At 64.0% G+C, this 26015-nt stretch overlaps 2 protein-coding genes across 7 annotated transcripts in view; both read right to left on the reverse strand.

Moving 5' to 3' along the window:
- WIZ (WIZ zinc finger) overlaps positions 1–9978 on the reverse strand; it is a 60288-nt gene extending 50310 nt beyond the window's left edge. For all 3 annotated transcript variants that reach the window (XM_054183380.1, XM_054183381.1, XM_054183379.1), the window contains exons 1-2: positions 9625–9978; positions 2342–2796 (exon numbers count right to left, since the gene is read on the reverse strand). In XM_054183380.1, the coding sequence (XP_054039355.1) occupies positions 2342–2796; positions 9625–9974 (805 nt within the window). In that variant the 5' untranslated portion in view covers positions 9975–9978. The remainder of the gene's footprint in view (positions 1–2341; positions 2797–9624) is intronic.
- A 603-nt stretch (positions 9979–10581) lies between these two features.
- Positions 10582–25571, reverse strand: RASAL3 (RAS protein activator like 3). Of its 4 annotated transcripts, none has more exons than XM_054183561.1 (20): positions 25525–25571; positions 23157–23571; positions 21507–21625; positions 21302–21386; positions 18927–18980; positions 18376–18464; positions 18194–18282; positions 17987–18119; positions 17052–17150; positions 15770–16306; positions 14855–14999; positions 14523–14667; positions 13697–13933; positions 13037–13238; positions 12792–12895; positions 11875–12187; positions 11661–11792; positions 11375–11574; positions 11200–11275; positions 10582–11124 (listed from the first exon to the last, which is right to left on the reverse strand). In XM_054183561.1, exons 2-20 carry the CDS (start codon positions 23569–23571, stop codon positions 10975–10977), a joined length of 3324 nt encoding a protein of 1107 aa, XP_054039536.1. In that variant the 5' UTR covers positions 25525–25571; the 3' UTR covers positions 10582–10974. The 4 variants fall into 4 exon arrangements, with proteins under 4 accessions (XP_054039536.1, XP_054039535.1, XP_054039539.1 ...); XM_054183560.1 differs by having other exon boundaries at positions 12786–12895; XM_054183564.1 differs by lacking the exon at positions 18927–18980.
- Positions 25572–26015: the final 444 nt, after the last annotated feature.

Below are 26015 nucleotides of genomic sequence, written 5' to 3' on the forward strand. Positions count from 1 at the left end.
CACCAACACCCTCCTTCTTCAAACACCATCTTTAAACACCCGTTTAAACATCCGTCCATCCCCTAGAGATAATTTTCCATCTGTTGACCAGGGTGAAAGAACAGAGAGCTGAAAAGCTTCCCAGATGCAACGTGGTCCCTTCCCCACCCACCTCATGGTGGGTAAATAACAACGGGACCCACCAAACAGGTCGTCTGCGCCAGGAGATAAGGTTTTAAGTCAACGGGTGATTGTGGAGATGGGCAAACTCATCACAGGGATGTGGCGTTGAAGAACAATTGCAGCCAACGACTCCACTGCTGTCACCGCTTCCAGCTGGGGAAAAGGCGACCCACCCACCATCCAGGGGACAATTAACGAGGCAAATCACTGACCGGATCCGTGGCCACCACCCACCTCATTTTCCAGTGAAGACATGGGGATGGGGAAGGACAGGAGGGTTGCAAACGTGTGGAGGGGTTCAGATAGGACTGAGGATGGTGGAGGGACCTCTCCAGCATTGAAATGATGGAGAAGTTGAGGTGGGATGGGGTTAATCCTCCAAACCAGGCAGAGAACACACACCAGACAAGCAGGGATCTACAGATGAATGGACAACTTGCAGCAGCTGCGCTCGATAGATAAGGAATCGGCCGGAGAGCCACATACAAAGAGTTAGAGTCAACATCTCAATGCCCAAGTGGAAACCAGTAACAAGTGGAGTCCCTCAAGCGTCCACACTGGGACCAATGCTGTTTATTATCTCCAACACCAACATGGATTGAGCACACCCTCAGCAAGTTTGTGGGTGACACCAAACTGAGTTGATACCTTGAGAGAAGGGATGACATCCAGAAGGACGCTGACAGGCCAACATGACTTCTTGATGGGCCAAGAAGTGGGCCAACACGAACCTCATGAAGTTCAATGAGGCCAAATGGAAGGTCCTACACCTTGCTTGGGGCAATCGCCAATATCAAACTAGGGGATTGAGAGCAGCTGGTGGAGAAGGACCTGTTAGAGGAGGCCACAAAGATGATCCAAGAGCTGGAGCACCTCTCCCATAAAGAAAGGCTGGTAAGAGTTGAGGTTGTCCAGCGTGGAGAAGCGAAGGCTCTGGGGAGACCTTTTTGTGGCTTATACGGGGGCCTTACCAAGACCCGTAGGACAAAGGACAACAGTTTTAAGCTGGAAGAGGGTAGATTTAGATTGGACCTAAGGAAGAAATGTTTTATGATGAAGGTGCTGAGACATTGGACAAGGTTGCCCACAAAAGATACGGATGCTCCATCATTGGAAGTGTTCAAGATCACACTGGATGGAGCTCTGAGCAACCTCATGTAGTGGAAGATATCCATGTCTGCTCCAAGGAGTCAGACTAGATGGTCTTTGACAAGGGGGACAAGGTGTCTCCAACCCAAACCATTCTATGAAAACCTCCCTGCACACCCAAGAGCCCTTGGAGGAGAGTTTCTCCAGAGCCAAGCCATAGACAGACCCAAGGGGGTCTCCCATGGGTGACGAAGATTCCCCACCCCATAACAGGACATCCCTTCCAAGAGCAGCCAGCACACATAGGGGGTTTTCACGATGCCAAGGTCATCCCAGAATAGCTCCACACCAGCACTGGAGACAAACCAGTCCCTATTGGAGCTGCTCATCCCCCGTCACCCGCACAACACCGGCAGCCCAGCACCGAGCAGTGGGGCAGGGGACGATGCCTTTGCCCTGCAGCCGCCCTCGGCAGCGCCGGAGGAAGGTTTCCATTTCAAGAAGAGGGGAATTCAGTGAGGCCAGGCGCAGGTGTCACGGTTTCGCTCTGCTCGGCACAGCCGCGGCTTCACCAGCAATACCAAAAACACGTGTCATCGGCGGTGAGGCGCAGTTCCCACCTGCTCCCTCCCGACACGGCACCAGCCCCACACCGACACGTGGTGGAACACGACCACCTCGCATGGCGATGGGCAAGGTGGCCCCTTTTGGGGGCACCTTCAGTTTGGGATGAGGAGCCTCCAAAAAGCCACCAGCTTGACCCACCACCAGGTTTTGTGCCCGTCTGTGGTGCTGCAGCCGGGTGGTGGCACAACAGCACAGGGATCCCAGCGCAGCATTCACATCCCCATTTCTCCTTACATGAAAATCACACGTTTCTCACTGTACGGGTCCCGTTTCACCGCAAGATGCTGAGAGCTGAGGAACATCGCCAAGACAGAAAACGCCTGCCCAAACCACCCCACCGCAATGGCGCGACCATCAGGCAAACCAACCAAATCAACCCGAGCATCACCGGCCACGCACGAAGCGCCGGGAGACATCCCCGTCCCTCAAGAAGCCACCCCAACGGCATCAACTGGGGACTTACCGGCCACATCGTGTGCTTCCAGGGCGACGTCAGGCTCCTGACGGGAGAGCGACGAGAAGAAGTCAGGGTCCTCTTGCAACGGGCGCAACTCGGCGCCGGAGGGTCCCTTCCCCTCCCTGCTCATCGTCGCCAGATCATCCGCAGCATAGAAAGCATCTTCCTCGAGCTCCGTCTCCGTTTCCACCGACGTCCCAGATAAAGCCAGGTTCTCCAGGGGCTTTTTTGCATCTTGAAGGAAAGCAGCTCTTCGTTCTTCGCCTTGGGGGCACTCAAGGGCAGGAAAAGTCTCTTTGTTTGGCTCCGGTGTCATTAACAGGGCTCTGCCTCCATCTCCTTGGCGCTCTGAGAAATTAGGGACAGCTTTCTCCATCCCTCGCCGATTGTGCTGTGTCACTCGGAAAAAAACACCGCGCCGGCACTCGGGAGGGTTGGCGGCCAGGGACTGCCGGCAAAATCTAGAAGAAATAAGAGATAAAAGAGGAGAAAATGAGAAAAGAGGCTGGATTTTGCAGAGATGGAGGAGAAACGGTGGCGGCTCGTGCTGGAAAACCCTCGCTGCGGGCACCAAAGCTCTCAATGCCATGGAGTTTGGGCAAGACATCGGGTGCCATCACTCATCCCTTGGGAAAACTGGTGCTGCCGGTAGCTGACGCGGTGCCGGGTCCCTGCTGGAGTCGATGAACCACAAAAGGTGCCGCTTCTCCCCGATACGGAGGGTTTTTTTCCTCCGCCTTCCAAACCGCGATTTGCCAGAGGAACGGCTCAGGACCCTGTGGGCCCCTCCATCCCCTGCCACGCACCCCCCCCCAAAAAAACCCTTGTCACCCTCAAATTGATTATTTATCCCCCTCAAAAATTTCAATCCCCACGACCCGGCGCTGGGAAAGGTGCCAGTTCGCACCCCCTGGGGGCTCGGCTCTGCCCCAAAATGGGGATGGCCGCCCTCAAAATGGGGGCGTGGGGGGTGAATTTTGGGATGCTGTGCCGCATCCTTCCCCCATAAGCCAATGGGACAAAGTGGTACCTTCACGCTAGGGACCCCTCGAAGGGCTTGGGGACCCTCGGGGGGGAACCAGGTACTGGCCGCCCCAATGCGGAACCCCCTCAAAAATAAACCAAACACCTTCTACCACCCGATGCCGCTGCAGGTTAAAGGGTGAAAAAGAAACTAATTAGGAGAAATAAAGGAGATCCTGATCTCTGCCGGGTGAAGATATTGGGTCGAATCCTGATCCGCGTGGGCGGAGAGGGGGAAAAACAGGAGGAAAACGGAGCTAAAAAGCCGAGCTTATCAGCTCCGCTGGAGGATAAAGGCACAGGAGGAGAGCGAAGGAGCTAAATTTACCCCGGCGAGGAAGGAGAAGGCAGAGAAGAGACTATAAATACCTTCAAGGTAAGAATGCAAATGAAGAGGGAATTATTCGAGCTGGCGCAAGATGTTTCCCCGCCCCGGGGCCGAGGGAGGAGAGCGATGGAGCAAACCCCGACGCCCGGCGGCCACCTTCAAATCTCTCCCGCCCCGAAGCAGCCGGTTGCCCATCGCTTCCCTGGAGAACGATGCCCGGAGCCACCGTGGGTTAAGTTTGCCAAGAAGAGGTGAAAATAGGCAGTCAATTAAATAAATTAAAAATACGTTGGCTCCGCGGGCCGGTGTCTTTCTTCCATGAGGATCGGTGGCTCCGGCTGGCTTCGGTTTGTACGGATATACCTCTGGCGTCGCCCCAAAACGGCATCCGATGCCCAACGCCGTGCTGGCGGGATGCTCTCACCCCGAAGAGCGGCACCGCAACGATGCTTCCCGCCCAAGCCCCTGCAGGGTTTTGGGGGAGCAAACCCCAAATTTGTGGGCTTTTTGGGGTCTGACGCGGCGGCGGCTCAGTGCCGGTGGGCCGGGATGAGGGATGCTCTGCCAGGATGAAGCCACCTGCTCTCCTCGCACCGATTTACCGGGAAGAACCGGTGGATCGTAACATCATTTTTAACCAGAATCCGGCTTAAATCCAGTCGGACGTGCATGACATTCCCTTTTTACTGCATCTCTCATCGTGCCGTGGTGGCTCATCCATCATGCCGGCAAGGAACGTCGGAGAAACTTCCACGTGGCACAGTGTCGGCAGGATGGGAGCCCGGCAGACGGCCTAGTGACGGCGTTTCTCCTGGTTTTTCCCGGCGTTCCAGGAGTCGCCCCAAAATGTCTCACCCCGCTGCAAGGAAATAAAACGGCACGGCAAGGCGCCGGGTGCGTGGCGGCAAGGCTGGCAGGGGACAGGCAGGAGCATCTGGATCCAAGGGCGGAAAAAGCCATCGCGGAGTTTTACCTTTTTAATTGCAGCCACGTCTCAGCCCGGCCGGGGACCCCGGCGCATCCCTGCACCAGGGGGATCCATCCAGGTGAGAACGGGTCAAAAAACCCCACAAAATTGATTTATTTTTAAAAGCTGCGGGTTTTCTGGGGACATGGGTTTGATCCCAGCCAACTCCAGGACCGAATCTGGCAACCCGCAGGCACCTTTCCCCGGCAATAAACCGCAGCATCCCTTTGGCACCGGCGTTCACCGGCACGGTCCCAACCTTTGCTCACCGAAACGTGTCTCGCCGCAGCCAGGCTGAAATCCCCCCAAATGACACCAAAATCCCCCATCTGCACCCCGGCATCGCGCTCAGCGTCACCCACCAGCACCTCGACCCACCAAAACACGCGCTGGCGCAGCCAAGACGCAGGGACATCGGCGCCGCGTCCCCCACCTTGCTCACCGAAAAAACACGTTTTTCCAAGTTTTCCCCCCCTTTTTTTTTCTGTGTGTGGTTTTTTTTTTTTTTCCCCCCTCCTTCCCCCTCTTCCCAAAAAAACACGCACTCATCCGTCTGCTGCGCTGGCGGCGCTCCCTAAAAACCCACCATCCTCCCCAAAAACCCGCTTGGGACAAGCTCACCGGGGCGGGGGGAAAAAGAAAAAAAGAAAGAAAAAAGATTATTTTTTTTTTCATTAAAAAAACCCGCCAAGCGCTCACCGTAAAGTTTAAAAAGCCGCTTCCCTGCTCGCTTCCCAAGCTCTGCTCGCTTCCCAAGCTCGCTTCAAGGGGTGGAAGCGGGGAGTGCGGAAACCCTTCCCCCAGCCCATCGCCCCAGAGCCATGCAAAGGCGGAGCAGAATTGGGACAATTTAAATGCTAAACCGGTTAAGTGGGGACAATCGCTGCCTTCCCTGGAAGTCAAGAGGAAGGGGCCTTTCCCCAGGCCAAACGCCTCCCGGCGGAGGTTCCACAGTGGGTTACTCCGGGCGCTCGGGGCGCGCTTTGCCCGGGAAGGCTTTGGCTGCGTGTTTTCACCCGGCGTGGGTTTTCTCGTTTTTCCCCCCTCGCTCGGAAGAGCGGGGCCGCGAGGAAGGAGGACGCTGCCAGTTTTTTCCCCTCCTTCGTATGGGATCGCGACCAAGCGCGCGGGGTCCCGGCCCGCTGCCGGGGCGCTTGAGTCGGGCAAGGCTACGGCCGCGTGGGTTTTTCCCTGCGTGGTTTTCTTCCTCTCCGGGAGAAGAACGTGTGGCAGAGCAGTTGCAGCACAAGAGGACAATGCTGGGTTTTGCCCCCCCCCGCTCTGTGCTAGATTACAACCAAGCACGCGGGGTCCGGCGCGCTCATGGCACGCTTGAGTTGGGCAAGCCACGGCCACGCGTTTTTTTTTTTTTTCTCTGCGTGGTTGTTTTCCTCTCTGGGAGAGGAACGCGTGGCACAGCAGAGTCGCGGGGCAAGAGGACCGTGCTGGTTTTTTCCCCCCCAACTCTGTGGTGGATCGCGACTAAGCGCGCAGGGGCCGGCGCGCTCACGGCACGCTTGAGCAGGGCAGGCCACGGCCGCATGGTTTTTCCCTGCGTGGTTTTTTTTTTCCCCCTCCCCGGGAGAGGAACGTGTGGCAGAGCAGCTGCGGCGCAGGAGGATCGTGCTGGTTTTTCCCCCCGCCACTCCATGGTGGATCGGGACCAAGCGCACGGGGTCCGGCGCGCTCACGGTGTGCTTGAGTCCGGCAGCCTACATCCCCGAGTTTTTTCCCGACGCAGTTTGGTTTTTTTCCTCGCCAGGAGAGCAGGACCACAACACATGAGGACGGTGGCTGCTTTTGCCCCGCTTCGTATCGGCTCATGACCGAGCACGCGGGGTCCGGCGTGCTCCCGCGGCGCTTGAGTCGGGCAGGCTACGGCCGCATGTTTTTTTCCCCCGTACGGTTTTTACTTCCCCCCGCCACGAGAGACGCGGGGCACAGAAGAGACAAGAGCAGAGGAAGACAGCGTTGGTTTTTCCTCCTCCGTGCCACGTCACGGCCAAGCACGCAGGGTCCGGCGCGCTCCAAGTGCGCTTGAACCGGGCAGGCTCCAGCTGCGTGTTTATTTCCCCCCCCCCGCACGGTTTTTATCCCTTGCACGGCAGAACAGAGTCATGACGAAGGAGGACAGCACCAATTTTTTTACGCCTTTGTGCCAGGTCAGGGCCGAACTCACAGGGTTCGGCACGCTTCGGGTGCGCTTGAACCAGGCAGGCTCCAGCCGCGTGTTTTCTTTTCCCCCACATGTTTTTGTTTCCTTGCTGGCAGCGCAGAGCCACAACACAGGACAGTGCCGGCTTTTCCTCCTCTCTACCAGGTCACGGCCAAGCTCGCGGGGTCCGGCGCGCTCCCAGCACGCTTGAGCTGGGCAGGCTCCAGGCTCATGATTTTTCCCCCCCTGCCCCCGACGTCTTTTTGGTTTTTCTCCCTCACGTGCCAGAGCAAAGCCCCAACGCGGGAGGACGGCGCTGGGTTTTCCTCCTCCGTGCCAGGTCATGGCCAAGCTCGCGGGGTCCCGCACGCTCCCAGCACGCTCGAACTGGGCAGACTCCAGCTGCGTGGGTTTTTTTTTTTTTTCCCCCTCCTTTCCGTGTGGTTTATTCTTCCTCGCGTGGCAGAGCAGAGCCCCGACGCCGGAGGACGGTGCCGGTCTTTCCCACTCCGTCCCAGACCACAACCAAGCACGCGCGGTCCGGGGCGCTTACGGGCAAAACCCATCGCACCCACAAAGAAAACGCCGAAGAGGAGCAAGCGCTCCAGATTTGATACAGGAGGAATTCAGGGAGGATCTGGGAAGCTCCCATGGCTCAAGCCGGGATCCCGGATGGTTTCCTTCCTTGGGGAAAGCTCAAGCGATCACTGACGTTCCTCCCAGGTGTTAACGAGCTTGTTTAGCAAAAAAGGGTCTTTTTCCCCCCCCCCCATCTCGGAGATGGAATGAGCAAAGGACGCATTCCCCAGGGAGCACTTCCATATCTGCTCCAGCGGTTGCAGCTGTAAGCCAGCAAATCCCGTGCCAAGGGTATTTGTTGGGATGCGGGGCTCTGCCAGTGCTGGGATCCTCAGGGAATCTGGCCATGGGATCGTCGGCGCTGCCGGAGGGGGATTTCACGGCGTCAATGGGGATAGTCCGTGTGCCAACTCCTCTAAACCACGCGCCGGGGAGGGAAATCCAGTGTCAAGCCATGCCGGGATGAGCCGAAAGATGCTCCGAGCGGCGTCGAGCCGTGCCAGGATGAGCCGAAAGATGCTCCGAGCAACAGTAGCACCGCTCTTGCCTCCGTGCCGTGCGGCGGCGGCACCGGCTGGGCTCCGACCCGCTCCCTGCCATCCAGCTGCTTGGGAAGAGGAAACGTTCCCGGCGCCGCGCCAAAAACTCGCCACCGAACCCATCAGAGCTGCCAAACCACGGCACGGGGTGAAACACCGCGGCACCGCCACAGCCCCTCACCGGTTCTGACACCGCTCCGGTCGGCAGAGAGGAAAAGTTCCCAGTGGAGATTCCAAGGTCGCTGTCGCTGGATGCTCGTTTAACCCCAGTTAACGAGCCCGGCAGAGGTCGGCCTCCTTCCACCGGCGCAGGAACGGTACCGGTGATGGCGGCGGAGACGAACCAGCACCGGAACGGCCGAGGGGAAGCGTTAGCACGGGTCCGGATCTGTCCCATCCCCACATTCCCAAGCGGTGGATGCTGAATCCAGCACGGCTTGGCACTGGGTGTCCCGGTGCTGCTGCCGGCACCCGATCCCCCCACCAGCACGTGGGTGCCTGGGTCCCCTCATCACAGACCCCCTCCCCCCCCCACTGCCTCCATACCCCCCCAGACGCCTGGGTCCCCTCCTCCATACAGACACACCCCCCCCCCCCACAACCCCTCAGATGCCTGGGTCCCCTCATCACAGACCCCCCCTCCCTTCCACACCCCCCCGGACACCTGCGTTCTCTCCTCAGCACAGACACCCCCCCTCCTCCCTGTACCCCCCCCCGCCCCGTCCTCCTTCCCCGGGACACTTGGGTCCGTTCCCCGGCTCCTGGGTCCCTCCTCAGCACTAACCCCCTCCTCCCCCCCCACTCCACTCCATAACCCCCCCGGACACCTGGGTGCCCTCCTCAGCACAGAACCCCCCACCCACCCGGACGCTTGGGTCCCCCTCATCACCACGGATCCCCCCCCGCCCCCCCCGGGACGCTTGGGTCCATCCCCCCCCGTCCCGGACGCCCGGGTCCCTCCTCAGCACAGACCCCCCCCTCCCTCCCTGTACCCCCCCCCCCCGGACACCTGAGTGCCCCCTCATCGCCACAGACCCCCCGCCCCCCCCGCTCCGCTCCATAACCCCCCCGGACGCCCGGGCCCCTCCTCAGCACAGACCCCCCCCTCCCTCCCTGTACCCCCCCCCGGACACCTGAGTGCCCCCTCATCGCCACAGACACCACCCCCCCCCGGCCATGCCCACCTTCCCCGGGACACTCGAGTCCGTGTCCCCCCCCCGGACACCTGAGTCCCCCCTCATCACCACAGACACCCCCTTCCCGTCCACCCCCCCCCGCCATGCCCGCCTTCCTCGGGACACTTGGGTCCGTGTCCCCCCCCCCGGACACCTGAGTCCCCCCTCATCAGCACAGACACCCCCTCCCCTCCATACCCCCCCCCAGACGCCTGGGTCCCCTCATCACCACAGACAACTACCCCCCCCCCCCCCCGCCATGCCCGCCTTCCCCGGGCACTGGGGTCCGGTCTCCACCTCCCGGACGCCCGGGGCCCTTCCCGGTTACCTGAGGCCCTGCGCCCCCCCCCACCCCCCCCGGAGGCCGGGGTGCCCCCACCCCGCGTTTCAGCACCCCGGACGGGGCCGGCGGGGGGGGCTGGGGGGGTGTCAGCGTCACCCCCCCCCCCCAGCCCGGCCTCGGGTTCCCCGGTAGCGGCTCCGCTTTGTCTCCCGCCGGGGCCCCCCCAGCCCGGGCACTCACCCCTCCGGTCCCCCGGGGCCGGGCCGTTCCTCCTCCTCCTCCTCCTCAGCGGCGTCGCTGTTCCAACCGCCGCCCCCGCCGCCTCCTGCCCGGTTCCGGCCTCCACAGCAGCCGCCGCGCCGGGGACATGGTCCCTTTAAATCCCCCCCCGGGGGCCCGGCCGGTCCCGCCGCCGCCGCCGCCGCCGCCGCCGCCGCCGCCTCCTGCGTCGCTCCGGCCGCTCCCCCGCCCCCCTCCCTTCGGCGGGGCCTGACTACGTCACGCCGCGCGCCACCGGCCCGCCGCCGACATCTTAGGGGCGGCGAACGGGGTCCCGGCGCCGCCTCCGCTGTCGCCGCCGCCGCCGCCATGTTGGGCCGCGCCGGGCGCCACCGCCCCCCCGCTCGCCCCCGCCCCGCCGGAGCGGCCGCCGCGCGCCGCCGCCGCCCTCCGCCGGCGGCGCGGCGCGCTGCTGATGACGTCAGCGGGTAGGCGCCCGCCGCCATCTTGGGAGTGGCGAAGGGAAGGTGGGGGAGGCGGCGCCGTGACCTTCCAGGAGGGAGGGGTGAGGAGGAGAGCGGGCGGCGCGGGCGTTTTGCGTCATCGGCGAGCGACGGCGACGGCGCGCCGCCATCTTGGGGGGGCGGAAGGGGAAGGTCGGGCTGGGCTGGGGAGGGGCGGCGCTGAGGGGACCCCCGGGGGTCCCGTCAGCGCCCAGGGGACCCGGTGGCCTTGTCCCAAGGGGTCCCCGTGGCCCTGTTGTCCCCAAAGAGTCCCCATGGTCCTGCCCTGCGGTGTCCCCATGGCCCTACTATCCACAGAGTGTCCCCATGGCCCTGTCCCAAGGGGTCCCCGTGGCCCTGTCACCCCCAAAGTGTCCCCATGGGCCTGTCCCCAGCGGTCTCCATGGCCCTGTGATCTCTGATGTGTCCCCGTGGCCGTATTCCAAAGTGTCCCCGTGGCCCTGTGATCCTCAAAGCGTCCCCCGTGGCCCTGTCCCCACGGGTCCCCACGGCCCTGCCATCCCTGTCACTCCCCCAGGTCCCCATGGGTCTGCTCCAGGTCCCCATGGCACTGCCATCCCTGTCACCGCCCCAAAGGGTCTCCACGAGCATGTCCCCAGGAGTCCCCATGGCCCTGACATCCCTGTCACCGCCCCAGGTCCTGGGATGTCCCAGGCAGGCGTAGGGTGCTGGGGACAGGATGGGGTTGGGGACAGGGCCCCAGGCGGTGGCAGGACACAGCCAGGCACCTTCTGACGGGGACACCAACACTGTTTATTGCCTGGGGAGGGGACACCCCTTCGGAAAGACCCAGGAGATGGTGGGTGACTGGGCTGCAGGGACGCGTTGGGGACATTGGGATAGCCGGTTACACGCTGGTGGCCTGAGCATCGTCACCGCTCTCGTCCCAACCCCGTGCCAGCACCCGGCGTCCCGTCCTCCCGGGGTGGCCCAGAGCTTGGGCGATGGCAGCCCGCAGCTCCGCCTGCTCCCTCTCCAGCGCCGACAGCCGTCTCTCCTGTGAGGGGACCACGTCAGCCCCCACCCGCGTCCCTCTTGTCACCCGTGGGTGCACCCGCCTCCCGGCTCTTACCAGCTCTCGGCTCTTCTCCTCGCTGGTCTTCAGCCTCTCCAGGTCCTTCTTCCTGGTGCCTTCAGCCGCCGTCAGCCTAACGGGGTTGGGAATGAGCCAAGATCCCCACCCGCTAGTGGGGCACCCACTGGTTGGGGGCACCCACTGGCGTGGGGCATCCACTCCCCACCCCTACCTGGCCCCCAAATTGGCCGCGCGGGCATTTGCCTCCTCCAGCTGCTGCCGGAGCCGCTCCAGCTGCTCTCGGTGCTGCCCCTGCTCCTGCCGCAACCCCCGCTGCTGGACCTCCATCTCCCCGGCCCGCGCCTCTGCCAGCCGTAACTTCTCCCGGTTTTCAGCCACCTCCTTCCGCACCGCCTCGATCAACCGCCCGTACTGGAGGGAGACGGGGGCGGGGTGTGATGCGGGGGACACAGACAGTGGGGTGGCTTTGGCTGCCACCCAACCAACCCCGGGGTCACCTTCTCCAGCGGGCGGATGGCGTAGAGCTCGCCCTGTGCCGCCGCCGCCGCCGCCGCCTCCTCCGCGTAGCGCTGCCATGGCACCGTCGATTTGCGCGGCAGCGACGCCGACGAGCGCATCTTCCCGCGACCCTATGGCACCGGCAGCACCCGTTAACGACAACATTCTCCTCCACCCCGACGCGAGGGTGGTGTGGCGGCTGCCGGGGCTTACCGGGGCGTCGCGGGGGACAAGGGACCCTGGGTTGTCCTCAGCCGGTGGCTCCGCCACGTGCTCGACGCTGCTCTGCTTGCGTAGGCGCCGGGCGGCTTTGTTCTGCGCCGGCACGCTCTGGGTGCGTTGCACGTTGCGACGTTCCCGGCTGGGCGGCGGTGACGGTACCGGTGCCGGTGATGGCTCCGGTTCCGGCCCGTCCTCCCGACCCCGGACGCGACGGATGCTGATGAGGGACTGGCTCTTGATGAGGGGGCTGTGCTTGCTCAGGTCCCGTGGTGGCACGAAGCCTGGTTTGAAGCTCTCTGCCGGGCTGTGAGAGGAGATAGAGCCATGGCACGGCCAGATACTGGGGTGGTGCCAGACCCAGGAGGGCCAGAACCACCCTGAATCCGGCTGGGACCAGGGACACCTCAAACCCAGTTGGGATCAGACCCATCTCCTGACCCCAGCCTTTACCTGAACCACCCGAAACCCAGCCAGGACCAGAGTCAACCAACACCCAGCCAGGACCAGAACCACCCTGAACCCGTCAAGGACCAGAAGCGCTCACTGAATCCATCTGGGACCAAAAACATCTCCTGGACCCAGCCTGGACCACAAGTATCCACCAAATCCAGTCCAGACTGGCACCATTCCCTGAACTGGGACCAGAACCATCCCCTGCCTGGACCACAACCATCTGCTGGACCCATCAGGGGCCAAAACCATGCCCTGAACCCAGCTAGGACCAGTGACTCCAAGCCTGTTCTGGACCAGAGTCACCCTAGACCCCACCAAGGCCAGAACCATCCCCTGAACCCAACCAAGGCCAGAATGACCCCAAACCCATCCTAGTGTCACCCCTCTACCAAAGCTCTTCCTGGCCCCACATGTCCTCCTTGGTCCCATGTGTGTTCCTGTTCACCCACCGGTACCTTCGCTCTGTGGTGGAGCTGAGTCGGACGGAGACGGGGACAGGGGTCCCTTCCTTGATAGCGGTGAGGATGGTGGGCAGGGGCTCCAGCTCCTCCTGCGTGGCCTGCCAGGATGAGACAAGGACATTATGGGAACAATGGGTGGCTTGTACCATCCATGGGGCAGTGGACATGAGCTCTGTGTGTGGGGAGGAGGAGGCGGCCGGTCTTGCCAGCTACCCTCGGGGACAAATGGATGGTGGCACCTGGTCCAGGCTGGAGAAGATGTCGCAGAGCAGGAGGTGGAGAGTGGCGAGCTCCAGAGCCAGGTCCACGTAGCCGTCGTAGGTGGCCATGTGGATGCTGTTCTCGGGGTTGGCCACGCTCTGCAGGAAGTCTGTCATGGTGCTCCAGTTGTGCTCCAAGAACTCATTCATGAAGCCCATGTAGGCCTCCTTCTCACCAAACCTGGGGACCACAACATCCAATTACCTGGGAGCCAGGTGATGGCCTGGGGCACCACCATGCCTGCAGCCCGGGCCACCTCCGGGATCACAGACCAAGTCACTGCAACGTCCTTGCACCATGTCACCACCTTGTCTACAAGCCAGGACATGGGTGAGAACACTGCCATGTTCTTGGACCAAGGCACCCATTGGTCAGGCCATCACAGAGGACACATGAGGCTCTGCTGCTGGGACACATCAACCCCATGCATTGAGCGGAGATGTTCTCTGCTGCCCCATGGCTGGTTCCATGGCATGTAGGAGATGGCCCTGCGGCTCCATGGTATGTTGGGGACAATCTACTGCCCCATGACTATCCAGGGCACGTGCCACACAGCATGTAGGGGATGTCCCCGCTGCCCCATGGCTTCCCCATGGGGATGTTCCTCCCCACCCATACCGTCCCCTGCCATGACATACGTGGTGAAGTTGGCCAGGTTCTGGATGACCTTGGCCACCAGGGTGAGGGTACGGGCAGTGGCCTCACTTGGGTACTCCTGGACAAGGCCGAAGAGGCTGGGGGACATGATGGCGGGGCAGAGGAACCGCAGGAAGAGGGAGGCTGAGACCAGGCGCTGCCCGATGGGTGCCTTGCCCCGCGCCACGCACTCCTCCTGCCAGGCTGCAAAGATCTCGCCCAGCTCTGCTGGGAAGGCTCTGTGGGGAGAGACACCCCAATGGGTGCTGGGGCAGGTGGATGGTCCTGGAGCCCCCCCGTGTGCCACCATGATGCGCTGTGGGACATGGTACCCACCATGACTGTGCTTGTCCCCATGCCAGTCCCCCGCGCTTGTCCCCAGGGTTGTCCTCAGGTCCTTCCTGGTGCCCATCCCAGGGGTGGTGCCCATCTCTGTCCTCCATGTCTGTCCCTAAGCTTGTCCCCAGGTTCACCCTGGTGCCCATCCCCATGTCCATCCCAGGGGTGGTGCCCATGCCTGTCCTCTCTGTCTGTCCCACCTTCCTGGTGCCCATGCCACCCCCAGGGATGGTGCTAGTTCCCAAAGCCATCCCCACGCCCATCCTGGTGCCAGTGCCTGTCCTCCTGCCCATTCCCATTCCTGTCCCCAAGCCCGCCCCTATGCCCATGCCCATCTCCAAGACTGTTCCCCAGGTCTTCATGGTGCTGGTGCCCACCCCATGCCTCTCCCATGCCGGTGTCCATCCCCAAGCCCATCCCTGTGCAGGTGTCCACCCCTATGGCCATCCCTGTGCCCAACCCCACACCCGCGCAGGGGCCGTCACTCACTCGCAGGACGTAGCGATGCGCTGGAAGGTCTCCTCGCAGACCTGCTGCAGGTTGTTCTGGTTGTCAGAGAGGTCAAGGCCGGCACATTTGCTGGGATCCACCTCGCAGCTATCATCTGAGGTGCAGAGCTGGGCCACGGCCTCACCTGGGCACCAAGCGACAACCCATAAGGGGACCAGCAAGCCACCACCATGGGCATGGCTGTGACAAGCCTCCACCACAACCCAATGGATGTCCTGGGGGTGTCCTACAGCCCTGTAATGCTCTGCCCATGCCCTGCACCCCATAACACTCCATAATGTCCCACAAAAACCTGTAACGTTCAGCCTTACCCAGTGTGTCCTGGAGGTACTTGCCCCCCACCAGTTTCATGTACTCGTCGATGGCCTTGGTGGCCAATGTGTTCTCACGGAAGATCAGTGCCTCACGGTCATCGAAACGGTCCAGCTCGGCCACACCGAGGTCGATGAGGAATGACTGCCGAGTGGACGTGTTGGAGGGCTCAGTGGGCACCCATGGTCCCAGACTGAGTTGATCAGCCCATCCTGGAAAGGGCTAGGGTCTCCTGGCACTCCCCTGAATTGCGTTTCCCATCCCATCAACCCCATCCCAACTCTGCCATTCCACGCCATCCCAACGCAACTCATCCATCCCATTCCAACCAGCCCAACCCGTCTCATCTCAACCCATCCCAACTCATCCATCCCATTCCAACCAGCCCAGCCCATCTCATCTCAACCCATCCCATCCCAACTCATCCATCCCATTCCAACCAGCCCAACCCATCTCATCTCAACCCATCCCATCCCAACTCATCCATCCCATTCCAACCGAGCCCAACCCATCTCATCTCAACCCATCCCATCCCATTCCAACCAGCCCAACCCATCTCATCTCAACCCATCCCATCCCAACTCATCCATCCCATTCCAACCGAGCCCAACCCATCTCATCTCAACCTATCCCATCCCAACTCATCCATCCCATTCCAACACAGCCCAACTTAAACCATCCACAACGTATCGCATCCCATCCTATTCCAACTCAACCCAACCAAACCCAGCCATTCCATCCCAACCCATCCAACCCATCCCAATCCAACCCCACTCATCCACCCCATCCCACCGCACAACTCCTGGCATCCCCAACCCATGATGTCCATCCCACCCCACCACAGCACCCGAGGCAGCACCCATCTTGCCCTCACCCACCCTCCCCACATCCCCCATTGCCAGCACCCACTCCACCTTGGCCTTCCCAGTGCTCTGCAAGACGCGGACCAGGGCACCGGCCAGTTCCTCCTTGTGCCGTACGGCGATGGTGGGCTCCAGACGGGCACACAGCTCCCGGTAGTGGAAGGTGATGAACTCGGCCAACTCCTTGTAACGCACGATGGGCAGCACCCGCACCTCCCGGTAGCGCCCGCGCACCCTCACCGACGGCACCCGCTCGCCTCCCCCAGGACAGCTCAGCGGGTACCAGCGCTCCAAGGGCTGCCGGGTGGCCGCCAACTCGGTCAAGGGGACAGTGATGGAGGCCACTGGTTGACTGGGGTGGTCATCACGGCAAAGGGCGAGAGTGAGGGCACGGGAGGGTGGTAGGGCGGCCAACTGGAAGAGTTCACCCCAAAAGAGCTCGCCATCGGGACCAGCCACCTTGGCGGTGGTACGGGCAAAGAGGGTGCCGTCCAGGTGGAGGTGACAACGGAGACGCCGCCGAGGTGGCAGGTCTCGTGCTTCGTACACCCACAGGCTCAGCGCCAACTCCAGCCGCTCGCAGTTGTCCTGTTGAGGTCGGGGACATTGGTGGGGGTCAAGGGGACAAGGGGGATATGGGGGTGTGGCTGAATCTGAGGGGCGTTTGGGGGGGACAGGGTGCAGGGGACAGGGAATTCTGCTGGTGGACGTGGGGATGGGGGCAATGGGGACAGGAGGGGACATCCAATGGGGATGGAGGGGACGTGGAGGGACAGGAGGGGACACGTGGGAATGAGGGGGACAAGGAGGGACAGGAAAGGACATGGAGGGACAGGAGGGGACATGGGGGACAGGAGGGAATGTGGAGGGACAGGAGGGGACACAGGGGACAGGAGGTGACATGGGGGAATAGGAGGTGACAGGCATTCTGTGGAGGGACATGGGGACGTGATGGGACATGGAGGACTAGAGAGGACATGGGGGACGGGAGGGACAAGAGGGGACATGGGGACACGGGTGGACAACTGAATCCTCAGGGGGACATGGGTGACAGCCAAATCCACCGTGGGACAGGAGGGGACATGGGGGGGGACAACCAAGCCCTCCAGGAGACAAGAGGCCACAAGGGAACACAGGGCTGTGGGTGCCTGCAGGGCTCCAGGTGGGGTGGGAGATTCGTGCCTCAGTTTCCCCACCCAGCCCCACCAGTGAGCCCGGTGGGGAGACAGGAGGGCAGTGGGTGGCCCCTCAGGTCAGGGTGCTGGGGGTTCCCGTCCCCTGGGGGTGGCGGGGATGTCCCAGGGGTGTCCCAGGGGTGTCCCCATGGTCCCACCTTGTTGGGCTGCACGGTCCGGCGCAGGTTCTCGATCCAGCGGTCGCGCTCGGCCAGGGACGTGCACCCAAAGGACCGGCTGCCCTCGCCCGTGATGATCTGGGTGCAGGGAGGGTGTCTGGGCTTGGGGGGGAGCACCCTAAGGTGCCTGGAGGTGGTGGGGGGGGCTGCGCTGGGGGCTCTGGGTACCCGCGGCTAAGAGGGGATCCTTTTTGGGTGCCCTGGGTGACCCTTCAGGGTGCCCTGAGTTCCTTTGCGGGGTGCCACAGGTGCCTCTCCAGGATGGTTGGGGTGCTCTGGGTGCCTCTCCAGGGTGCCCCGGGGTGCTCTGGATGCTCTGGATGACCCTTCAGAGTGCCAGGGGGTGCCCTGGGCACCCTGGGTGCCTCTCTAGGTTGCCTGGGGTGTCCTGAGTGTCTCTCCAGGGCACTTTAGGGTGCCCTGGGTGCCCATCCACGGTGCCCTGCATGCCCTGGGTGCCTGTGCAGGATGTTCTGGGTGCTGTGGGTCCCCCTCCAAGGTGCCCTTGGTGCCCCTCCAGGGTGCCGTGGGTGCCCTGGGCATCCTCAGTCCCTCTTCACTTTGTCTAGGTTGCCCTGGGAGCCTCTCTAGGTTGCCCGGGGTGCCCTGGGTGCATGTGCAGGGTGTTCTGGGTGCTGCAGATCCCCTTCCAAGGCGTCCGGGGTGCCCCTCCAGGGTGTCATGGGTGCCCTGAGTGGCTCTGCAAGGCGCCACGGGTGCCCTGGGTTCCCCTTCGGGTTGCCCGGGGTGCTCTGGGTGCCTCTCCAGGCTTCCTGGGGTGCCCCCGTTGCCCATCCAGGTTGTTGTAGGTGCCCTGGGTTCCCCTTGAGGTTGCCTGGGGTGCCCCTCCAGGGCACCACGGGAGCCTTGGGTGCTTCTCCAGGGCACCCCGAGCACCCACCCAGCCCCATTACCTGAAAGCAGAACTTCTCGCCCACGATGCTGCCGTGCACGGGCCGGACGATGACGTTGTCCCCGGTGAGGTCCAGCTCGGCCGCGCTGGGCGGTGGCAGCAGCGACTCCCGTGAACCGCTCCGGCTGGGGACCCTACCGGGACAGGACCGTCACCGGGGCACCCTCACCAGCACCCACATCCCTCCCCACCCTCCACGGTGCCGTACCTCTCGCCGTCGGGGACCGTCGCCACCGGCGTCTCGACTTTGGGGGCGCCACGACCTTTCCGTTCCCGGAGCCTTTTCCACAACAGCCCCTGGATGGGGTAAGGAGGCGGCTGCCGTGTCACCCATGGGTGGGACCAAGCACCCTGGAGGGGGGGATCGGGGCGGGGGAGGGGGGTACCCACCTTGACATTACTGAACTGGGAGGTGGGGGAGGTCTCGCTCTCGGTGCTTCTCCCGGCGCCCCGGGTGCATCTCTCATCCGTAAGCAGGTCTGGAGGGGCACCCAACATCAGGACACCCCCACCCCTTACCAGCACCCCGAGCACCCCAACACCATGCCAGGGTGTGGGGGGGGGCAGGACACACCCGTACTCCCCCCCACCCCCCTACCCCACTGGGAAACATCAACCAAAGCTGGAGGAAGGACCCGGGTGCCTGGTTCTGGGTGCCGAATCCTGCCAGCACCTCACCGTATCCGTAGCCCTGAGGGAGCCAAGCTTTGGGTGCTGAAAATGGGTGCTCATGGGTGCAAGGGAGAAGGGGGGGAGAGGGATTGATCCTGCTGCCCTGGCTCCGGTGCCCAGAACTGGTGCCCAACCCCGGTGCCCAACCCCAATGCGGTGATGCCAGCATCCACCCAGGAGGGTGCCCATCCCGGTGCCATGTGGGTGATGTCCCCGGTGCCAGGCGGGTGCCAGGTGGGTGCCAGGAGGGTGCCAGGAGGGTAACTCACCTCCCTGCGCGGTGCAGAGCAGCCAGCGGCGGGGCCCCATGGCTGGCGGCGATGCTGGGGGGCGCGGGGAGGAAGCCGAAAGCGTTTATCGCTGGGATCAGCCGACGCAGCAGCGCGGAGGAAGCGGTGACGGTACACGGCAGCCTTGCACCCGGCGCTTCCTCTGCGCGCCCGGCTCGCCATGGGGCACCGGGCATGGGGCACGGCGCCATTCAAAGCATGGGGCATGGAACGGGGCATGACGTGGGACATGGAGCAGGGCAGGGGACACGGCACCAGGCATGGGGCACGGTGGGGTTCAAGGCATGGGGCATGGGACGGCGCACGGGGCATGGTTCAAGGCATGGGGCACGGCGTGGTGCGCGGCACAGGGCTTGGCATGGTCTGCTGCATGGTGCGGGGCATGGCACGGGGCATGGCGTGGGGCACGGCGTGGGGCACAATGCATGCGGCAGGGCGCGGGGCATGGCACAGGGCACGGCGTGGGGCATGGTGTGCTTCAAAGCGTGGGGCACGGCGTGTGGCACGGGGCACGGGGCATGGTGCGTCACGCAGTGCAGGCAGCACAGCGTGGTTCAAGGCACGTGGAACGGCGCGGGGCATGAGGCATGGCGTGGTGCATGGCACAGGGCTCGGCATGGCCTGCTGCACGGTGTGCTGCGTGGCACGGGGCACGGCGTGGCGTGCTGCACGGCGCATGCTGCGTGATGTGGTGCACGGCACAGGGCGCGGTGCGGTGCACGAGGCACAGCGTGGTGCATGGCACGGGACTCGGGGTGGTGGGTGTGCTGCATGGCATGACGCACGGCATGGGGCACAGCGCGCGGGCCATGGCACGGTTCAAGGCGTGGGGCATGGCATGGGGCATGGTGTGTCACGCAGTGCAGGCAGCACGACGTGGTTCAAGGCATGTGGCACGGCGTGATGCTCGCGGCATGGCCTGGTGCACGGCTCAGGGCTTGGCATGGTCTGCTGCGCGGTGCGGTGCGTGGCACGGGGCATGGCATGGCACACAATGCATGCAGCACAGCACGGTGCATGGCATGGGGGCATGGTGTGGGGCACGGGGCATGGCGTGGGGCATGAGGCATGGCGTGGGGCACGGCACAGTGCTTGGCATGGTCTGCTGCACGGGGTGCTGCATGGCACGGGGCATGGCGCGATGCACAGCACGTGGTGCACGATGTGATGCAGGGGGCATGGCGTGGCATGCGGCGGGATGTGGTGCACGGCAGAGGGGCACGCAGCATGGTGTGGTGCGTGGCACAGGGCTTGGCATGGTGCATGAGGCATGGCGTGGGGCACAGCACGGTGCCCGGCACGGCGTATGGCATGGCGTGGTGCAGAGCGCACGGTGTGGAGCGTGGCACAGGGCACGGCGTGGTGCACGGCGTGGTGCACAGTGCAGAGCGCACGGTCATACGGTGCGTGGCGCAGGGCACGGTGCACAGTGCGTGGTCATACGGTGGCAGGGCACGAGGCACGGCACAGGGCGCAGCCAGGCTGCGTGGCACGGGGCATGCGGCAGAGCACGGTGCCCGGCAAGGTGCATATCGTGGTACACAGGGCACGGTGCATGGCACAGGGTGTTGCCATGGTGCACGGCACCGGGCACAGTGCATGGCACGGGACATGGGATAGAGCCTGGCACAGTGCGTATCATGGGGCACGGTGCCTGGTGCATGGCACGGGGTATGGCCATAGTGCATGGCACAGGGCATGGGGCACGGGCATATGGTGCATGGCACGGGGTATGGCCACGGTGCATGGCACAGGGTATGACCATAGTGCATGGCACAGGGCATGGGGCACGGTCATACGGTGCATGGCACGGGGTACGGCCACGGTTCATGGCACAGGGCATGGGGGATGGTGCATGGCACAGGGTATGGCCATAGTGCATGGCACAGGGTATGGGGCACGGTGCACGGCCGCATGGCGCATGGCATAATGCATGGCACAGGGCATGGTACGCGGTCATACGGTGCATGGCATGGGGTACGGCCACGGTGCATGGCACAGGGCACAGGGCATGGTGCGCGGTCACACGGTGCATGGCACAGGGCATAGCGGTGGTGCATGGCACGAGGCACGGCACAGGGCACAGCCAGGCTGCGTGGCAGGGGGCATGGGGCAGAGCGCGGTGCCCGGCACGGTGCGTATCGTGGTGCGCAGTGCACGGTGCATAGCCTGGGGTATGGCCGTGGTGCACGGCACAGGGCACGGTGCACGGCCGCAGGGCGCATGGCATGACATGTGGCCCAAGGGGCTGCATGCACAGGAGCCGCGCCGGACCCGCGCCCGCCTGGCTCGCGCCAGCACGTGCCAACACCGCGTGGCACCAGCGTGTGCCGGCGCGAGGCAAGGTCGCTCACCGGGGTCCCTCCTGCCGCCCGCCGGGTGCAGGTTGGTGCTCTCGGAGGTGGAGCTCCCCGTCCGGTTCCTGCTCCTGCACGAAGCCTGGGGACACTGAGGGGTCAGGCACCGCCGTCCCCAGCCCCCGTCTCTGCACCCCGGCACCCACGGGACTCTGGCACGAGGCCCTGGGTGCCCAGGGGACTTCTGTCCCCACGTCCTCACCTCCTCCTCCCTGCCCACGAGGACCAGATGGCCGTCCACCAACGAGAAGTTGGAGACATCCCACACCTGGGCATCGGGTGCTGGAGCCAGCGGGATCGATGACGTCCCATGGGTGCTCGCTGGGGGTACAGAGCGGGGTGTTAGGGGGAGACTGGGCGCTCATGGTGCCCCCGTCACCCATGGGCAGCGTGGCAGTGCCAGGGGACATGCGGCTGCAGCCGTGTCACCGTAGGTGTGACAACACCAGGGCACATGGGGCCATGGCCATAGTATGGGTGGGGTGGCGGTGCCAGGGGACACATGGCCATGGCCGTGCCACCATGGGTGTGGTGATGCTGGGGGACACGTGGCTGTGGAGGTGCCGTGGTGGATGTGGCAATCCTCGGGGACACATGGCCATGGCCATGCCACCATGGGTGTGGTGATGCTGAGGGACACGTGGCCTTGGAGATGCCACCATGAGTGTGGCGATGCCAGGGGACACCTGGCTGTGGCCATGCAACAATTGGGGTGGCAATGCTGGGGGACATGTGGCTGTGCCACCGTCAGCATGGCCATGCCGGGCCACACTTGGCTGTGGCCGTGCCGTGGTGGGGACAAAGCCGGGTGGCTGCCCTGCCCCAGGGCCCTGCCTGCACCGTGGGTGGCCCTGCTGGAGCCAAGCCGGTTTTGCCAGATCCGGGTGCCGCAGGGGCTGGCACGGCTCCACGTGCCGTCACCGAGGCCCGTGCCAGGCACACACGGGGACCAGGGCCACGTGTGGCCGGGAGCGGGCCCTGGGGCCAGGTGGGACCCAGCCACGCAGCACCCATGGGTGCCTCCCCCAACCATGGAGGGCACCTGCAAGCGGGAGCTCCCCCACACCAGCAAAGCCTGGCCACATCCTGCACCCCCTTATGCCCCCCACCATCCCCCACCCATCACCCATCGCCCACCATCTCCCAGACTCCAGTGGTCACCATCACCCACCACCGCCCATCGTGCCCCAACCCATCACCCATCACCACGACCCATTGCTCCCAGTCCACCACCCATCACCCATTGCATCCCAGATCGTCACCCATTTCCATTGCCCACCACCCATTAGCCCCCAACCCATCACCCATCGCCTCCAACTCATCACCCATCATCTTCACCCACCGCCCAGCATTATCATGCCCCACCCATCACCCCCAGCCCATCACCCATCATCATCACCCACCACCCCTAATCCAGCACCCATCCTCATCACCCACCACCCCTCAATCCGTCACCCATCCTCATCACCCGCTACCCACCACCCTTAATCCATCACCCATCATCATCACCCACCAACCCTAATCCGTCACCCATCATCACCACCCATCACCCCTCAATCCGTCACCCATCATCATCACCCGTCAGCCATCATCACCACCCATCATCATCATCACCCACCACCTCTCAATCGATCACCCATCATCGTCACCCGTCACCCCTAATCCACCACCCACCATCATCGCCAACCACCTATCACCCCCCCAACCCGTCATCATCACCCATCACCCACCCAACCCATCACCAACAACCACCTACCACCCATCATCCCCCGGCCCGTCACCCCTCACCCCCAACCCAGCACCCCCACCCACCACCAGCACCCTGACCCCCACCCTCCCCACCACCCCCTACCTGGGACAGCATCACGGGGCACCTGCTCAGCCCTGGCACCGCTCTCCACATGACCCTTCCTCTTGGACATGGAGCGCAGGTACTTCTGCAGGGTGGCCTTCCCACCCTCAGGTCCCCGTGTCTCCTTGGTCCCCTTGGAGGGGGCCGAAAAGGCCCGTTGGAAGAGGGACCGGCGGGTGCTGGCTTTGGGTGCCCCCGAACAGGCGCTGCCCTTTCCAGCCCCATCATCGGGGCCATCGGACTCGGGTTGGCTGTAGGAACGTTTCCATCCTTGTAAGCGGGTCCAGCGCCGGCTGCCCGGGGAGCCGGTGCCCCTCTCGGCTTCCCGGTCACCCATGGGTGCTGCCGTTCGCCATTTGTAGGTCTTCAGTAGAGTCGGTGGCTCTGGTCCCAGCGGGGGTTTCTCCACCTCCATCTGTGGGACGGGGAGAGCCACGTTAGCCACGGGGTGGCCACGGGCTGGTGTGGGGAGTGGGGTGGGTAGCGGAGGGAAGAGCACCCTTCTCCGCACACCCCCAACCTGGCATCCCCACCCGGTCACCCATATTTGAGTGCTCCATCCAAGTGTCCCTATTGGGGATACTCCCCACCTACGCACCCCGATCCGAGCACCTCCGACTGCCCCTTTATGGGTGCCCCTGTCCAGGCACCCCTCTCTGGGCACCCCCGCGTCTGGGCGCCCCCATCTGGGTGCCTCTATCTGGGCACCCAAGCCCTGGCACCCCAATCTGGGCACCCCTATCCACGCACCCCCTACGGACACCCTACCCAGACACCCCTATTTGGGTGCCCTCACTCAACGCGCCCCATCTCGGTGCCCCTATCTGGGGGCCCGTATCTGGGGGCCTCTATCTGGGCACCCCCATATCTGGGCACCCCTATCCAAGCACCCCTATCTGGGTGTCCTCACCTGGGCACCCCCAACCAGGGCACCCCACCCATTGGGGGGATCCCCATCTGGGCGCCCCTACCCGGGTGCCCTTCTCCAGAGCACCCCTTTTTGTGTCCTCTCATCCAGGGCACCCACTGGGGCACCCTGGGGTGCCTGTTGCTGTGGGGTGGCCCTGCCCACCAAAGGGTCCCTGTTCCCGTGGGTACTCCAGGTACACTGGGGTCTTGTGGGTGCCCACGTCCCTGGGGTGCCACTGCCTACCGAGGGGTCCCCATCTTGTGGGTGCCCACGTCTCCAGGGTGTCTGCGCCCACAGAGGGGTCCCCGTCTTGTGGGTGCCCACGTCCCTGGGGTTCCCGTGCCCACCGAGGGGGTCCCCATCTTGTGGGTGTCCATGGACAGGTCCCCATCTCGTGGGTGCCCATGACCTTGGGGTGCCCCTGCCCGTGAGAGTTCCCCATCCTATGGGTGCCCACGTCCCACGGGTGGCCCTACCTGTGGAGGGGGTCACCATCTTGTGGGGGCCCGTGTCCCCAAGACGCCCCTGCCCACAGAGGGGTCCCCATCCTTTGGGTGCCCATGTCCCCCGGGTCCCTCTGCCCACCCAGGAGTCCCCATCCTGTGGGTGCCCTTGTCCGCGGGGTGTCCCTGCCCACCGAGGGGGTCCCCCACCCAGCGGGTGCCCGTGTCCCTGAGGTCCTCCTGCCCACCGAGGGGACCCCATCTTGTGGGTGCCCTTGTCCCTGGGGCGTCCCTGCCCACGGGGGTTGTCCCCCACCCGGTGGGTGCCCACGCCGCCGTCCCCCCACGCCATCCCCTGCCCCACGCAGCGCCCATCCCCGCCGGGGCGCGGTGACACCGGGGGCGAGGCAGAATCGGGATTCGGTGACACCGGGGACACGGTGACACCCACGGCAGGTGGCCCGCCGCCACCTTGGCCCCGAGCGCAGGCGGGTGCCGGAGATGTTTCCGTCGCCGCCACGGCTGTGTTTCCCCTCGCGCCGCCGCGGCATTTCCTCCCGGCACTTGCACCCGGGGTGCACACACTGGGTGCAGGCCAGGGTGGGGGTCCAGGGGACCTGTAGCACCCCAAAACCTCCTTGCCGCGCCACACGCACCCCCCTGCCATGGCCTTGGGCTGGAAGTGAGCTGTGGGTGCCCATCGCTTTGGCGCCCGCCAATTTTGGGGTGCCAGCACCCGAGAGCTGAGCTGCGGTGGGTGCCCAGACCCTGGAGGAGGAAGGCGGTGGGGGGGGAGGGGGGGGTGGGCAGGGGGATGCGTGGCACCATTTTTGGGGTCCCCACCCCAATTCGCAGCACCCTCCAGCACCCCGTCACCCGTACCCTCCCCTGCAGCACCCCCCGCACCTCGGGGTGCCGCTTCACCCCCCCCCAGCACCCCGCGCCCCCTCGGCGCCCCCGAGGCTGGAGCATCACCCAGGGTGGCCCCCCCGCCCCCCCCAGTCCCCCGCGGTACCTCGGCTGTTCTCTGCCTGCTCCGGCACCCGGCCGCCCCGGTTCCTGTCGTGGCTTCCCCATGTGACCCAAGCGGGAGTTTCAGTCACACCCTCACCTCCGCCTCTGCCCCGATGATGTTATCTACGCTCCCAATTCGGCCAGGGCTCGCGCTCGGCCACGGCTCGGGCCACGCTGAGAAGGGTGAGCCACGCCGGGCCACCCTACAGCGGGGGGCTGGCTACCTTGGTGGCCGGTTGCCTGCCTCCAGCTAAAATGTCATCATTAGGTTTCAGAGTGAACGGGTGCGGGGAAATGACAGTGGCTGGGTGCCACCATGTAGGGTGCAGCATGGGGCACCTCTGGGGACTGGGTGCCCACCTGGGGGGGGGGGTATGGAGGTGTGTGTGTGTGGGTCTTCTGGGGGGTCATGCGGGGTCTTCAAGGCGGGTTACGGGGGGACAGTGTTGCCTGGGCACACGGCACACGTGTGCGTGCACACGCATGTGTGCC

Source organism: Rissa tridactyla, chromosome 25 (genome assembly GCF_028500815.1).
Source record: "Rissa tridactyla isolate bRisTri1 chromosome 25, bRisTri1.patW.cur.20221130, whole genome shotgun sequence".
NCBI lineage: Eukaryota > Metazoa > Chordata > Aves > Charadriiformes > Laridae > Rissa > Rissa tridactyla.

What these genes read in the sequence shown, in the direction of transcription:
- RASAL3 (XM_054183560.1), bottom strand. Translation starts at nt 23,571, where the DNA reads ATGGAGGTGGAGAAACCCCCGCTGGGACCAGAGCCACCGACTCTACTG. An exon ending in CCCAGTTCAGTAATGTCAAG is followed by an intron (nt 18,283 to 18,375) that starts GTGGGTACCCCC and finishes TACCCCATCCAG; the next exon opens with GGGCTGTTGTGGAAAAGGCT. An exon ending in AGAGCACTGGGAAGGCCAAG is followed by an intron (nt 15,000 to 15,769) that starts GTGGAGTGGGTG and finishes TCCACTCGGCAG; the next exon opens with TCATTCCTCATCGACCTCGG.